Source organism: Sciurus vulgaris (genome assembly GCF_902686455.1).
Source record: "Sciurus vulgaris genome assembly, chromosome: 6".
NCBI classification, from domain to species: Eukaryota; Metazoa; Chordata; class Mammalia; order Rodentia; family Sciuridae; genus Sciurus; species Sciurus vulgaris.
The window spans coordinates 59,715,154-59,730,916 of NC_136466.1; the positions used below are offsets into that span (position 1 = coordinate 59,715,154).

A 15,763-nucleotide genomic window follows, 5' to 3' on the forward strand; every position below is an offset into this window, starting at 1 on the left:
GGTATTTAAATACTAAATAACCCATGTGAAATGTTTGTTAACATATTTCAAAACGCCATTTGTTTTATTTACCATATAACGTTTTTAATTTGATGAAAGAGCTTTCTCTGACGCCTCAGGAATTTTTGTAAGAGCTGGATTTAAGGAGCAGAACATCTTGGTCACTTCCTAACTTGGTCTGTGAGGGAGCAGAGTGTACAGTACATGTCACTGGCTGTTCAATCACTGAACTCGACTCTCTTGAGGAAAAGTGCCTTGATAATGACTTGGTAAAATGAATAGTTTTTAAAAGGTCAGTACATTTTTGAGTGAGAGATTTTCCCAGCTGGAGACTGGAAGTTTTTTTTTTTTTTGTTAGAGATTATTATCTTCCTTCCCTTGGAAAGGAAGGCAATATATTTTGAACCACCAAGAAGTAGTCAGTGAGGTTAGCCAAAATAATGGAAAGCAAGAAACGGACATGGGCAATTATTAAGGATCATCACAGGAAAGGTTTCCAAGTCTTGCTGGCAGAGCACGTTCTTTATTTCTCTTGCTTTTTCTCCTTCTCTGCCCTAGAAGTAAGTTTTCAAAGTTCCAGTCACATTTATTGAAAAAAATATCAAATGACCTGATGGAACCATATGTGCCAAATATAAAATAGACTGATACAATAGGAAATAGTCTTTGAGACTATGGCATCTTCCAGATCAGGAAATGGAGTCATTTCAAATTTGGTAAATTCTAAAATACAAAAATGTTTTCTTTCATTAGAATACAGTTGACATTTGCTTCTTACTTTTAAACATTTTTCAAGGAAGAGAAAAAGGTGTATTTTTATTATGATATCAAGGCTCTGAAAAAATAATTTATTTTAAAAATCTGAGACTGTGAAATTTCAAAACTTCTGTTTCAGTAGTATCTTCTGGGTTCTATAGTTGGAGGAAAAGGTACACAGGTCAATTTAAATTGTAATTATTTCTGGAATATTCGTGTAAAAATATAAAGTCAAAATATAGCTGAATTTGGATGGTCAATATTCACGTTAGGCAAAATCCATGGGAAGAGTCCTAAGCAAAATTGTAGGTCAGCAATCAAGAACCTGTGAGACTCAATAATGGATTCCAAATGTTACTGTGAATATTTCCTTTTTCAGAAATAGAGACATTAAATCTTTAGAATTAAACCATTTTGCAAATAAGCAAACTAGACTGTCAGAGGGTATGTCTGCTCAAAATGTAGATTATTGCTAGGAATATTGGGGTAGGTAAATTTGGAGCATTTGAGACTATTTTTGTAAAACAGACAAATCTAATTTCCATGTCAAGAAATATTTAAGGAAAAGCTATTATATGGAAAGTGTTTTGGATGCAAAGAACAAGAAAGGCTTTGATCTATGACTTTGAAGACTTTATGTATGTACTAAAATGGAAAGGAGGGTCAAATTCCTTAAGTAACTGCTTTGGTTTAGATGTGCAGTATCTCCCCAAAACTCCCATTAATTCAGCAATATTAAGAGATAAAATGATTGGATTATGAGAGGTCTAACCTAGTCAGTCCATCCTAGTTTGAATGGACTGACTGGGGAGAAATGGTAGGCAAGTAGGGTGTGGCTAGAAGAGGTGGGTCATTGGGGGATGCCCTAGGAGGGTGCATCTTTTCTGTGGCTCCTTCTCCCACTATGTCTACTTCACTACTGGCATGAGAATTGTTGTTTTCCTCCACTGGGTACTTCCACCATCATGTGCTGCCTCCCCCTAAGCCCAGAGCAATGGAGTTGGCCATAGACTGAGACCTCAGTGAGTCCCTCCCCTGAGTTGTGCTTGTCAGGTATTTTGATTACAGCAATGAAAAGCTAACTAAAACAGTAGCCTGCAAGCTCCTCCAACTCCCCGAGGAGTATCTAGTAAGTCCCTATGAGAACTATAAGCCAGGTGACAGAGGGTCAAGGAAAGGCAGTGGACCCTGTTGGCTGGAGGGAGAAGTCATTTTTGGAGAAAGGGATTTAGAGCTGACAGTAAAGGATACAGGCAGAGGACCCTGCATGAACAAATGGCATGAGGTGAAAATAAAAAGTATTTAGAGAGTAAATTTAGTATATGGTTTGTTTTCCAAACAAGTAGAAGATGATGCAAGAGGAAAGTATATAGAAGAATAAATTTTTAAAAATATACCAAAATGTCTATATGATACTATAATAATTATCCTTATCTCCTTTCATTTAGGAGGTTTCAAATACCCACAGTCAACTACAGCTCAAAAATATTAAATGGAAAATTCCAGAAATAAGCAATTTATAAGTTTTAAATTGCATGTGATTCTGAATAGCATGATGAAATCTTGATCCATTTACTCCATTCTGCCTGGGATATGACTCATCCCTTTGTCCCATATATACATGTATAATTAGTCAGCTTTTTGCTGCTGTGACAAAATACCTGAGAAAATTAACTTGAAGGAGAAAAGATTAAAAAAGAAAAGATTAAATTTGGACTCACAGTTTCAGAGGTTTCAGTTCATGGTCAACTAGCTCCATTGTTTCTGGGTTTGTGAGACAGAGCATAATGGTGGAATGGCATGGGGGAGCAAAGGAAAGTTCACCTCACAGTGGCCAAGAAGCAGAAAATGAGAGAGAGAGAGACAGGACAGGGAAAAATATATATACTTAAATGACATGCTCCCAGGGATATGCTCCTCCTTCAATCAGGTCCCACCTCTCATTAGTGCCACAGGCTTGTGACTAAGCCTTTAGCACATAGCCTTCGGGAGATATTTTAGAAGCAAACCATAACATTCTTCCCCTAGCTCCCAAAGGTTCATGTCCATCTCACAATGCAAAATACATTCAATCTGACTCCAAGAGTTACCAGAATTTTAACTCTTCCAGTATTGCTTAAAAGTTCAAGTCCAAAGTCTCCTCTTAGACTGACATAAACTCTTAGCTTTGAAAAAAAATCAAAAAACCATAACACAGGATAAATATCCACATTCCAAAAGTGGCATAGAAAGAGGGATAGAATCAAAACAAGATCAAAACCCAGCAAGGCAAGCATTAAATCCTATAGCTCCAGATCTAACATCCAGGGCACATGTTGGCATGGTGTAAACTCTAAAGCACTTACAATCTCACTCTTTGGCATTGCTTACAGCAACCTATATGGCCTCTGTCTTGGACTGGCTTGATCACTGCCTTACCTTTCCTTGGCAGACATTCTGCATTCTTGGTATCTCCAAATTCCTGGAGTCTTCACTGCAGATTAGACTTTACTCTTACAGTTTTACATATCATCTTGTTAAGGATTCAGATCCTGCTACATAATGACTGACTTTCCAGGCTTTCTTTTGAAATATGGGCAGAAGCCTCCATGATTCTGTAACTCTGCATAAATGCAAAACTAGCACAAGGTGGATGATGCCTGTCTCTGCTGCCAGTGGGAACAGTAGCCTCTTTTCACCACAACTACAGAAACCTCTGAGTACTTGGATAGCTAAGTACAATGAAATATCTCCTGTAAGAACAACTTCCTAGGCAACTCTGTGAGTGCAGGGCACCCAGGGACTCTTTTCTCAAAGAAGTCTTTGAAACAAGTTTGTACTTTTACACCCTTCAGACTGAAAGAGTGGAATAAGGGCCCTGGTCAATTACTGGTCAGATTCAGCAAGACATTTTTTTCTTCTTATCCACTGCAAAGTACTCGACTTCTTTTTAATGGTGCTAATCTCTTCAGCCACCACAGCTTCCATGACCACAATTTTATGTGTGTTTCTGGTCACTTTGCAAGTTTTCTAGATCTTTTTACCCTACTTTTTGCTTTCACTGTACACTTGGCTAAGTGGTAAGCCACATCCATGCCACTGCCTGAATGCTGTGCTGCCTTGAAATTTCCTCTGCCAGCTAAACTGGTCCTTCACCTTTAAACTCACACTCACATATAGTCTCAAGGCATGGATGAAATGGAGACAAGTCTTTTGTTTGGTTGGTTGATTTTTTGTTTATTTGTTTTGTTTTGTTTTGGTTTTTTGTTCGTTTGGTTGGTTGGTTGTTTTAGTTTTTGCCAGAATGGCCATACTCCAATTCCCAATAGAACCCTCCTTTCCATCTGAAACCTCATTTCTGCTTTCCTAGTATCATTCTGGTTCTCCAAGCTCACACTAGAATCATCTGTTAAGCTCCACTTACAACATTTTAGGGCTCTTGTAACCTGCATCTCCAAACATTTCCATACCCCTTTTGAAAACAGTTCCAAAGACTTCTAAGCCACTTGGTCATATCTAGGTCACAGCAATGACTCCATTTCTTGGTACTTATTTTCTGTGTTTTCATTGTTGTAATAAAATACCTGATGGGAAAAAAAAAAAAGAGAAAAGTTTTATTTTGGCTCACAATTTCAAAGGTGTCAGTCTACAGTCAGTCGCTCCATTGTTTCTGGGCCTGTGGGAAAGTAATACATCATGGCAGAAGGGTACGGCAGACCTCAGTGGCTCACCTCATAGTGGCCAGTAAGTAGGACAAAGGTGAGGGGTGGTGACAAGATGTGCCCTTCAAGGATACACCCTCAGTACCCACCTCTTCCATCCAGGCCCCACTTCTCAGTAGCACCACAAAGCTGGTGACTAAGTCTTTAACACATGACTTTGGGGGACATTTAGAATACAACTTATAACGCTGTGCTTAAACACTACCCACCCCTTAGTCACATAGTCATTTGTTTATCAGATAGACTATCTTGGTATCTCAGTGCTTGTGTTTAGGTTACTTTTAATTGCAGCCTAAGACAGTGTTACAATGCCTTCATCATTCACCTCATTTCATCTCATCATTTGGACATTTTATCATCTCATATCACAAGAATCAAGAGAGAACAGCATAATAAAGTATTTTGAAAGAAACATTTTTGGCATAGGTCTTGGTTCCTTCTTAAAATAAATTTGGAGAGGTATTGAAATTAGTGGTCTTTGCAATAGATCTTACTTTTTTAGAAATGGAAGTGACATAAAGACATATCAATGCCCTGAAGATTGTTTGAAATAGAAATATTTCTATCAATTAAAATAAATATGTGTTGACTGAGTGATTAAATCAATGCAATTAAAGAAAAATATGGGATTCCTCAGGACTCGTAAAGTGAAATGGTGTCACGTTAAGTTCAGACTTAAATCTGTCACTCTATTACCTGTGATCACATCACAGCTGGACAGTGGCTGGCTGAGAGAATTATCTGTAACTCTATCTGGAAGGATATTCCTCCATCCTTTGGTAAGGGAATTTCTCTTTCAGTAAATGGTCATGGCCATTATAGTACCTAACATATGGGGCTATTATGAATATTTAAAATACAAAGAATAGGAATAACTCCTGGATATTACTAGTTTTAGACTTCAAGGTGCTTCAATATAATTTGATGAGCACTGAAAGTTAACATGTAGGATGACCTGGACAGACTCTGACATATGCTTTGACATTTTGATAAAAACAAGCCCTAGAGATAAAACACATGGAGAATTTAAGGCAATAGAAATCACAGATAACTTGGATAAAAGGCTAATGTTAGTAAAAAGAGATACAAACTTACATGTAACTTTCTGCCAATTCTAGATGTGTCAGCTAAATGGCAGTGGATATCTTTTAGCATGTTTCCTGTCACTCTTGCTTTACCTTTAGATGGATGATGACGGAATGGACCACCTGTTCACGAACTTGTGGAAAAGGCATGCAGAGCAGACAGGTGGCCTGTACCCAGCAACTGAGCAACGGAACTCTCATTAGAGCACGGGAGAGAGACTGCACTGGGCCTAAGCCTGCCTCTGCCCAGCGCTGTGAGGGACAGGACTGCATGACTGTGTGGGAGGCAGGAGTGTGGTCCGAGGTGCAGTACACAACCATTTCTTTCCCCTTTGTTTCTCTGACTCTTATCTTGTACAAAATCGTATCGTATCATGTCTAGAATCTCTATGCATAGCAGATGATATTTTTAATACTATGCATTACTTTCACTAGTAATAAAAGGAATGAACATAAATAATTTTGAAAATAAAGGCAAAGATATTTACTCTTTATTCTACAAATATGGTAACATATCAATTGGAAATTTTATATACATTTTAGAATTTTGCTATCTCATTTATATACTGTGAGTATGCTTCACACACATTAAAATACACATTTGACTCATTTCATTTAAAAGGGAAACATTTAAACATTTAAAAGGGAAAGAAGAGAGAAAATGAGCATTTAGGTATCATTTTATATGATCAGTAAGTATGCTTTTACTTTCATTTATATTGAATGACCAAGAATGCAAGAAACTTGATAGTTTTCACCATTTTATAAGTGATGGTAATACAGCTTATTTCCTTTACCAAAGTCCTAGCCAACTAGTGGAGCTTGGATCTGAACCAGGACTCTCTCACTTACTTACACTAACTTCTTTTCTGTAATCCACAAGTCCATGTTGATCAAGAGTGTTTTATTTTCTGTTACCATCATGCATATCTTTGCATAATTTATAATAATAATAAATGTCAATCATTACATCTGTTTACTGACTTTTCTGAAATATTTTAGTGTTGAGTGTGTGGGGGCATAATTTCAAACAAAGACCCTCACATATTTATATTCATACACAGGTGCAAAGATGCATACATGCACACACATAGCAAAATCACTTACCTACTTAATTTGACTATTAGGATCTGAAAATAATAAATACAAAAGTAAGTAGCTTTGTTAAAGTAAGTAGCTACTCTTTTAAGATTGAGGATAAAGTGGCATAGATACTGTACTTTCTAAGCATTCTTTAAGTAACTCAACCTCCCTGAAAGCATATTAGCAAAGAGCTCAGTTTTCTGTTTTCTTTCTTTCCTGGGTTTTAGCTTTGTGTTCAATAGATTCTTTTTCATTTATAATATGTACTTTTGTAAAAATGAATGCTGTATCAGGTTTTACATCAAAATGAATCACTTCAATCTGGTGAGAGTATTCACCTGAACAGGAGAAGCAAAAATACCTCACCCCCAGGCTAACCATGACATTTTTATAAGCTCTTTAGGAAGAAATAGGTCAGAAATATTCTACAATACAGATTTTTTTTTTATTTTTACAATACAGATTTTTAACATCAGCTAAGGAAAAGCAATATGTTACAATTCAAGATGCCAATTTTTAAAAGTCTCTCTTCTTTTGATTTAATTTAAAACTTGATATGTATGGATCAGGAATAATTTTAATCACAAAACCTAAAAATGTGAAGAATAAAATGCCAAATCACAATGTAGGCTCCACTCGAAAGCTCAACATAGTCAAATGCAAACTAAAAATTATGAGAAATTACTAATTTGTGCAAAAGTTAGTATATTTCAAATGTCATCCATTCCATCTGCAAACTTTGAGGAACACAACTGCTACTAAAGCCTATAAAAGTGAGCAGGGTGGTGAGCTGAGTTTCTGCATCTCCCTGCAGCTCTGAGCAACGATCTGGGCATAAGCATGGTTATTCCTGTGTGACATCATTGTTAAGTGTGTCCTGCAACTCTTTCTTTGGACCTTTTTCAGACACAAATATAAACTGGAATTTCAATTTGCTGTCTCTGCTGCTCTCCAACCACCATCCTCCTCCCAACCCAGTGCAGTTTTGGTGTCCACGTCCAGGTCCTCCCTGAGCCCCCCACTGGAAAGCAGGATGCTCTATGCATGTCCATGTTCCACAATAGGGAGCACAAATGTAAAAAAAAGAGAATATTTTGTACCCAGAATACATGAAATATACACATATGCTCTAATCTGTTATCTCACCATCATCAAGCATCAGTTATTTTGTAAAATTAGCTGAACTGCTTTTGAATCAAATTGTATTTTCAATTCATACAACAGTTTAGAATAATGGTTTATATTGGTATATGATTATTTAAATAAATTGTTCCCTTCATTTTTGATAAGATTTTCTCTATCTCTATCTCTATAAGATTTCCTCTTAAGTTTTAAGATATGTTTGTAAAAAATGACATTCTGGGAGAAATGGTCATTTTTCACTAACCTTTCTTTAGGCTAAAGAAATGAATAAATGTTAGCAAAACCAAAATGAAGATATTCATTACATCATTATTTATAGAAATCTGATATTAATTGAAGATTGGTATTTTACTTTTGTTTGTTTGATTTCTGACTCTGGGTATTGACTTTATCACTGAGTCACATCCTCAGAGCTTTGTATTTTTTATTTTGAGACAGGGTCTTGCTAAGTTGCTTAGGGCTTCACTAAGTTGCTGAGGCTGGACTCAAGCCCATGTTCCTCCTGTCTCAGTCTCTTGAGTCACTGGGATTACAGGCTGACATCACCTCATGTGGCAGGACTTTACATTTTGATCATGGTATATTATTTGTCTTTCTTAAATTACCCTAATGTTATATTATCTCTATATTATGGTCCAGTGCTCTTGAATCCATTTTTCTTTAACATTCTATCTTCTTCATTTGGTGTCTGATATTGCTGCTTAGTTAGCATGGAGTTACCCATAAACTTGTCCTTAATTCTTTTCCTGGTTTTTTTGTGGATGATGGTTCCATTAGAGATGATTAGAAACCAATGCATAACAAAAGTTAGTCTATGGTCTCTATCTCTTAACTGCCAACTGTTTTCACACCTTCCGTGTTATCTTTCAGTGCTCTGTCAAGTGTGGCAAAGGCGTACGTCACCGAACTGTGAGATGCACTAACCCAAGAAAGAAATGTGTCCTTTCTACCAGACCCAGAGAGGCTGAAGACTGTGAAGATTATTCAAAGTGCTATGTGTGGAGAATGGGTGACTGGTCTAAGGTGAGAATCATCCTGTACATTAATATATGTTGGCATTATTCCAGGTAATAAAACCATATAGTATAGAATTAAAGAGTTATGGAGAATACAGGTAAAAATCATGGGGTATGGAATATTACATACTCAGGTTCAAATCCTGTCAGTCTTTCTGTGATCCTGATCTCTATAGAATTGTGTTACAGATTAAAGAAGATTTAAAAAAGCAATGCAACCATATTTGACACAGTAGGCCTTAAAAATAATTCTTATTTTTTTTACTAGTTTTTATTAACATCGTCCTTTCTTAGAATATTTTTGCATGAAACTGATCTAATAGTCAAAATACTATAAAATAAGTAAAGTAAAAATATAATTAAAGGAAGTAGTGGCAAAACCAAGTAAAGGAACACACATCTTAATAGGTAAAAGACAGTCTTCTTCCAACCTATGTTTTGGGTTGTGTTTATTAGAAATATAAAGGGAAAGAACTCTTGAAGTCCTTTGGTCAATTCAAGTGGACACAACTCATTTGTGAAGTGATTAGTAAGTTTAATTTCACAATAATAATGTTTACTTACTATTTATGTAGGTGAAGCCTCACATATAATTGGGCCATAGAAAACACCTAACACATTTACTCAAGTGCTCCCAAACCCCTCTTTTAAGATGAAATTCTGATCAGATCTGGGTGAAAACAGCTCTAAAATACTAGTTTTCAGAAATATAAGTTAAATCATCCCATATTCAGTTATGATATTATATACTTATTATCATGGAATCATAAAATTCTATGACATAGCTGATGCATAATAATTTTTTTATAAATGGGAAAAAAGTAATAGCTGCTGGGACATGGTAAGGAGCATGGTACTTACTCAAATGTGATATGAAGAACATTCTGGGAAAAATCATTTCAATATATAAAGCACTTTAATTATCTAGTTTTTCAGGGGTGCTCAACATGAAATTTTTTTTTTTTTTTTTTTTTTTTTTTTTTTTTTTGCGGTGCTGGAGATCAAACCCAGGGCCTTGTGCTTGCAAGGCAAGCACTCTACCAACTGAGCTACCTCCCCAGCCCAACATGAAATCTTTAACATATAAAATCTAAGCTATTTTATTATGACTATTTCTTTCTTTCTTCTCTAACAAAAGTTTGTACATTTATATTAATTCTGAGTTCTCAGTGAACTATGCCCTCTTTCAACCACTTTCAACATTCAAAATTTCCTCTAAGATAAGAGACAGGTGTGTCTAATCTCACCAGTCTTATTCAATAGATCACTGGGAATTCTAGCCAGAGCATCCAGGCAAAGAACAAGGAAAAGAAGAAATACAATAGGAAAGCAGAAAGTCAACTTATACCTGTTTGCTGTTGGCATGATTCTATACATAAAAAAAATCTTAATTCACCAAAAGATTTTAAAACTGATAAATTCTGTAAAGTAGCATGACTAAAAAAATCAACATACAAAACAATGAATAGCTTTTCTAAACATCAATTTTAATTCATTGTGAAAGAAATCAGAAAACCAGTCACATTCACAATAGCCACACACAAAAGTAATAAGATACCTAGGAGTAAGCCTAAGGATGTGAAAGATCTCTACAGGAAAAATTAAAAACAGTGAAGAAAGAAAATGAAGAAGGCATTAGAGAGTGGAAAGACCTCCTGTGTTCACAGATTAGGAGAATTAATATAGCTTAATTGGTCATACTCCCCAAAGTTATCTATGGATTCAGTGCAATCCCCATTAAAATACCAATATTTTTTTCACAGAATTCTTAAAAAAAAAAAAAAAAAATGGCAATACGAAAGAACCTGAACAGTCAAAGCAATCCTGAACAAATTGAACAATGCCAAATGCAGGACAATAATAGATTCCAAAACAGTTTACAGTCATAGTAACAAAAACAGCATGGTATTGGCATGTAAATAGACCCATAGACCAATGGAACAGAATAGAGAACCCACAAATAAATCCATGAATGTTAGTTAGATTTTGATCGCTGTGACAAAATACCTAAGTAAGTCAGCTTACAGGAAAAAAGACTTCTTTTGATTCACCGTTTTAGAGGTTTCTCTCCTTGGTGGGTGGTTGCATTGCTATAGGTCTGTGGTAGGGCAGAGCATCATGTTGGAGAGACCACAGTGGAGACAGCTGCTTACCTCATGGTGGCTAATGAACAAAGAGAAAGGGGGGAAAGGGACAGGGACAAGATATACCCTTCCAGGGAATGCCCCCCCCCGTGACCTACTTCCTCCAACTAAACCCACATCCTACAGTTTCTACCAACTCCCAATAATGCCACAAATCACTAATTCATCGATGAATTAATCCACTGAAGAAGTCAGAGCCCTCATAATCTTATCACTTTCCAAAAGTTTCACCTCTGAACTTTGGTGCCTTGGGGACCAAGCCTCCAACACATAAGCCATTGGGGGACATTTTATATACAAACCGTAGCATCATGCATCTTTGTCAACTGGTTCTCAACCAAAATGCCAAAAAAATACATTGGAGAAAGGACAGCCCCTTCAATGAATGGTGCTGGGAATACTGGATATTTACATGTCGAAGATTAAAACTGCATCCCTACCTCTCGCCCTGTACAAAAAGTCAATTCAAAATGAGTCAAAAACCTTAATTCTCAAAAATACTAGAGGTAACTGTATAGGAAACATTTCAAGATATTGATATAGGTAATAATTTCTGAATAGAATTTCATTAACTCAGGACAAATAGCAAGAATGACGAATGGGACTGTGTCAAATTAAAAAGCATCTGCACAGCGAAGGAAGCAATCAACAGTGAAGAGACAATGCGCACAATGGGAGAAAATCTTTTCCAATGATTTATCTGGTGCGGATTAATGTCTAGAATATATGAAGAACTCAAAAAAATTATCACCAAAAGAACATGTAACAATAAATACATGAGCAAGTGAGTCGAAGAGACACATTTTAAAAGAACAAGGACAAATGACCAATAAATATATGAAAAATGCTCAACATTTTTAACATTTTTAACATTTTAACTGGGAAATGCAGATCAAAGCTACAGTGAGATTCCATGTCACTTCACTTAGACTGACTATTATCAAGAAAACAAAAAATAAATGCCGGGAAGGATGCAGGGGGAAAAGAAATCCTTCTACAATGCTGGTTCAAATGGAAATTAGTACAGATATGGAAAGCTGTATTGAATCTCCTCAAAAAACTAAATATATAACTACTGCGTGACCTAGCTATACCACTACTGGGGAGTTTGTCCAAAGGAAATGAAATCAGTCTACAAAAGAGATGCCTGTATATTCACGCTTATTGTAGCACTGTTCACAACAGCTAAATTATGAATTCAGGCCCATTAACAGATGAGTGGATAAAGAAAGTATATATACACAATGGAGAATCATTCATCAAAAAGAAAAATGAAATCCTGCCATTTGCATGAAAATAAATTAGACTGGGGACATCATGTTAAGCAAATTAAGCCAGACAAACAAAGTCAAGTATCACATATTTTCTTTCAAACATAAAAACTGTGAAGCAGGAAAAAAAAAAAATTACCTGGAAAGGGAAGGAACCTGGGAGAATGGGGGAGAAGGGAGCACAGGAAAGGGTAGTAGGGAGGGTGGACAGGATCAAACCATAGTACATGCATATATGGAAATGCCATAGCAAAACCCATTAATTTGTACAATTAATATGTACTACTACTACTACTAATAATAATAAATCACATCGAGAGCCTTTGATGGACGCATTTGTAAAAGACATAAATTGACTCTGACTGAAAAAGAAACTTTTAGCCCAATCAATGCAGCTGTTAACTGGTGAACCACATAAGGAAACTTCACACTTCAAAGTAAATAACTTTCAGGCAGCAGAGGATTCTGAATTAAACAGAACCAATTTCTGTTATGTTCAGGATTTACGTATTTAGGTTTCACTGAATCTAAGATAAAGGAACAGATTAGGATGATACAGAGGAACATTACTTCGAAATTCAAGAGATATGGAGACAGTATGGATACCATCGTTACTTAGATGAGTAAATTGGTTAAGCCATCAAATACCTTTGTGTATTTGTTCCCATATCAGCAAAACAAAAGAAATGGACAGCAATAGTGTTTTCAAGCTATATTTCAAACTATTTCAAAACAACTCTTCATTGCTACTCTTTCTTTATAGGGACTCGTTTATTTCAGCTAGTAAAATTCTGAAGTTTTCTTTGAATGAAACAATTCTGCCCAATGAAAGATGTTTGAAAACAGTGAAGATAGATGAACTATATTTTTTCCAAGTTTAGCAATAAATAGAATTATTTTAAATGATAGGTCTTGTTAATCCCCAGTTGACTGGAAATCCCAAAAGATACAATTGTAACGAACACAAGATTTCAGTTTAATTGTGATGTTTGACACAGAATTGGAAGCTCATAAAATGCTGCATGTGGAAATGTGGCCAGTCAATCCTAGCTTCATGACAAATACTAATACTTTTGATTAATAAAAACATGCCTATTTTGTAGCCTCTGATTAAATCTCAAACAAAACCAAAATTAACTAGGAAGATTATAAAAAAAATTGGGGTTTTTGTGCTAAACTTGAAAATATTTTGTTTTTCCATTTTACCACAAACATATATAAATGTGATTCCTAAGTATACTAGGATTGAATTAATTTTAATTGGGTTTGTTGTATTACTGTAATACTTCTCAGCTAGAACATAGCTTTTGTGAGTCAAGGGGAAAAAAAAATGAATGACTCCATTAAATACTCATCTTTATTCCAAGGCATTTTACTTTAATTGGTTTTCTATTTGTTTCTTTGTTTATTTAGAAGATCCTCTGTGTGGTGGGTTTTCCCCCAACCACCTTTAGAATCTCTTCAAATCAATATGTCTTCTCTTTTCCTTAAGGATATATTTCCTTCTGTACTTTGAGGTCTCAGCACCACAAATTCAAACAACCATGTGGGCAAATTAAAACCAGTAGTTCCATATGAATTTTATTGATTTCACTCCTCCTTTGATACTTCTAAAATACTACTTTCATGTTAAAATGAAGACTGTCCCAAAACAATTACAGAGAAAAGGAACGATGCTCTGATTATTAAGTTTCAGTGCTTGAAATATTCAGGGACAGATAAAACACACATAGATCTCTTATTCTTATCAGCTGTGTCCCTGGAACAGAAATAGTAACAAGATGTGTGTGGTTGTGGCTGGATTTCTATGCTCCTCTGAGGTCAATTAATCTGTCAACTCCACTCAAATTCTACTCATATTTTTAAACTGTCAATACACCTAAGAGGACTTAAAACTAAGCCTTGAGTTAGCTTTGAACGGCAGTATTTGATGTGCTGACTATAATGTCTAACATGATAAACCCAATTACCTCTTAATAATACAGATGTATTACTCAGGGGACCAGCTAAAACAAATAGGTATGTCAGGGTATCCCATCACCCAAAAGCTGTTGACCACTCCTGGGGAAAGGCGGTGTTGGCTACTTGGAGGTTAAGAATATGGCTTATGCTTCAATCTATGTCCACTCAATTTATACCAGTCTAGTACTTATGTTTTGGGTGATTTTGTGTAAACAGTGGAAGAATTATTCTCAGCTTGTGAGAGGGAACAGAAAAACATTTTTCATGTTTACATCAAGAGCAGAAAGTTGGCAAAAACAGGGCACAGTATTGCTGCTCAGCTCTGCCTTGGGTTAACAATTGCCACCATTGGAGGTCACATTCTGCCTACACCTACATTGTGGATATGGCCTGATGATCTTTCCTGGGAGAACACAACCCACATGTTTCCTCGCAACATAAATCTGAAATCACTTATTTAAACTGTCCTAAGAATGGAACACAGAATTGAAATATTGCAGTTTCTTGTGTTTAATAAAATGACATATTTTCTGCCTGAATTTGACCTTTTTGCCTTTACTTGAACTTCTGCAACTTCTGGTTTGAATTATTGGAGACCAACTATAGAGCAAATAAAAAGAGTATTGTTTTATCTACCTGTTACACAAAACTTGGTCCTTTTTGAAATTTTTATAGAATTAACTCTTATGTGTAGCATTAACAACTGGCTTGTACTTATTCAACTGAATTTTAATGATAAAATACCATAGATACTGTAGAATTTTAATTATTCTTGATTTATTCTTAGATTCAATTTCTACTTTCCAGTTTAAGTTTATTCAGTCCTTTACAATTCTAGAAAATGAATAGTTTGGGTCACATATCAAACTATAACATTATTAATAGGTATTTGGGCTAGAGATTTTGAGTCTTTTTGAAATGATGTAATCCAAAACAAGGCAGGAAATGCAGTAACTCATTTTGGATGCTTTACATTTACAACTAGTTGGGTATATCTTTGTTTAGAAATGGTAGATATCAAACTTGGAATACAATGAATCGTTTTCAATTTTCCTACAAAAGGAAACTGCAACCATATTCAGCATGTTCTATTAAATAGAAGAGGAATTAGATAAAGAATCTACCAAATAAGAGAATTCTCGTAATGAATAGGGGAAATTTATTGGTCTAAAGACTTGTGTTCTAATTATAATAATTACATTTGGGTGAATGAGAATTCTACTTATTTTGTGGTTACCCTCATAGTATTTTCCAGTTTCGGGTAGTTTTATTTATTTTTCTTAATTTTCCAATGTTTCCATAGCACATTATAGTCATACATAACAGTAAGGTTCGTTTTGATATATTCGCATATTCATTGGATACGGATTGCTGCATGTGAGTCCCCAGTACTTCTGCTTTTCCTCCTCATCTACCTCCTCTGTTTCCCTTCATCTACTCTACTGATCTTCCATTTATTTCTTGATATTTTAAAAAAATAGTGCTTTATAGATATAAAGGTGGAATTCAGTGTGGTATATTCATATAAGTATATGACATTGCTTGATCAATTTTGTTCCCCATTTCCCCCATTTTCCCATCCCTCCATCCCCTTCTTCTGCT

At 35.5% G+C, this 15,763-nt stretch overlaps 1 protein-coding gene across 3 annotated transcripts in view; it reads left to right on the forward strand.

Moving 5' to 3' along the window:
• ADAMTS19 (ADAM metallopeptidase with thrombospondin type 1 motif 19) overlaps positions 1-15,763 on the forward strand; it is a 303,272-nt gene that overhangs the window by 266,152 nt on the left and 21,357 nt on the right. For all 3 annotated transcript variants that reach the window (XM_079145927.1, XM_079145925.1, XM_079145926.1), the window contains 2 exons: positions 5,642-5,846; positions 8,639-8,791. In XM_079145927.1, coding sequence (XP_079002053.1) covers positions 5,642-5,846; positions 8,639-8,791 — 358 coding nt within the window. The remainder of the gene's footprint in view (positions 1-5,641; positions 5,847-8,638; positions 8,792-15,763) is intronic.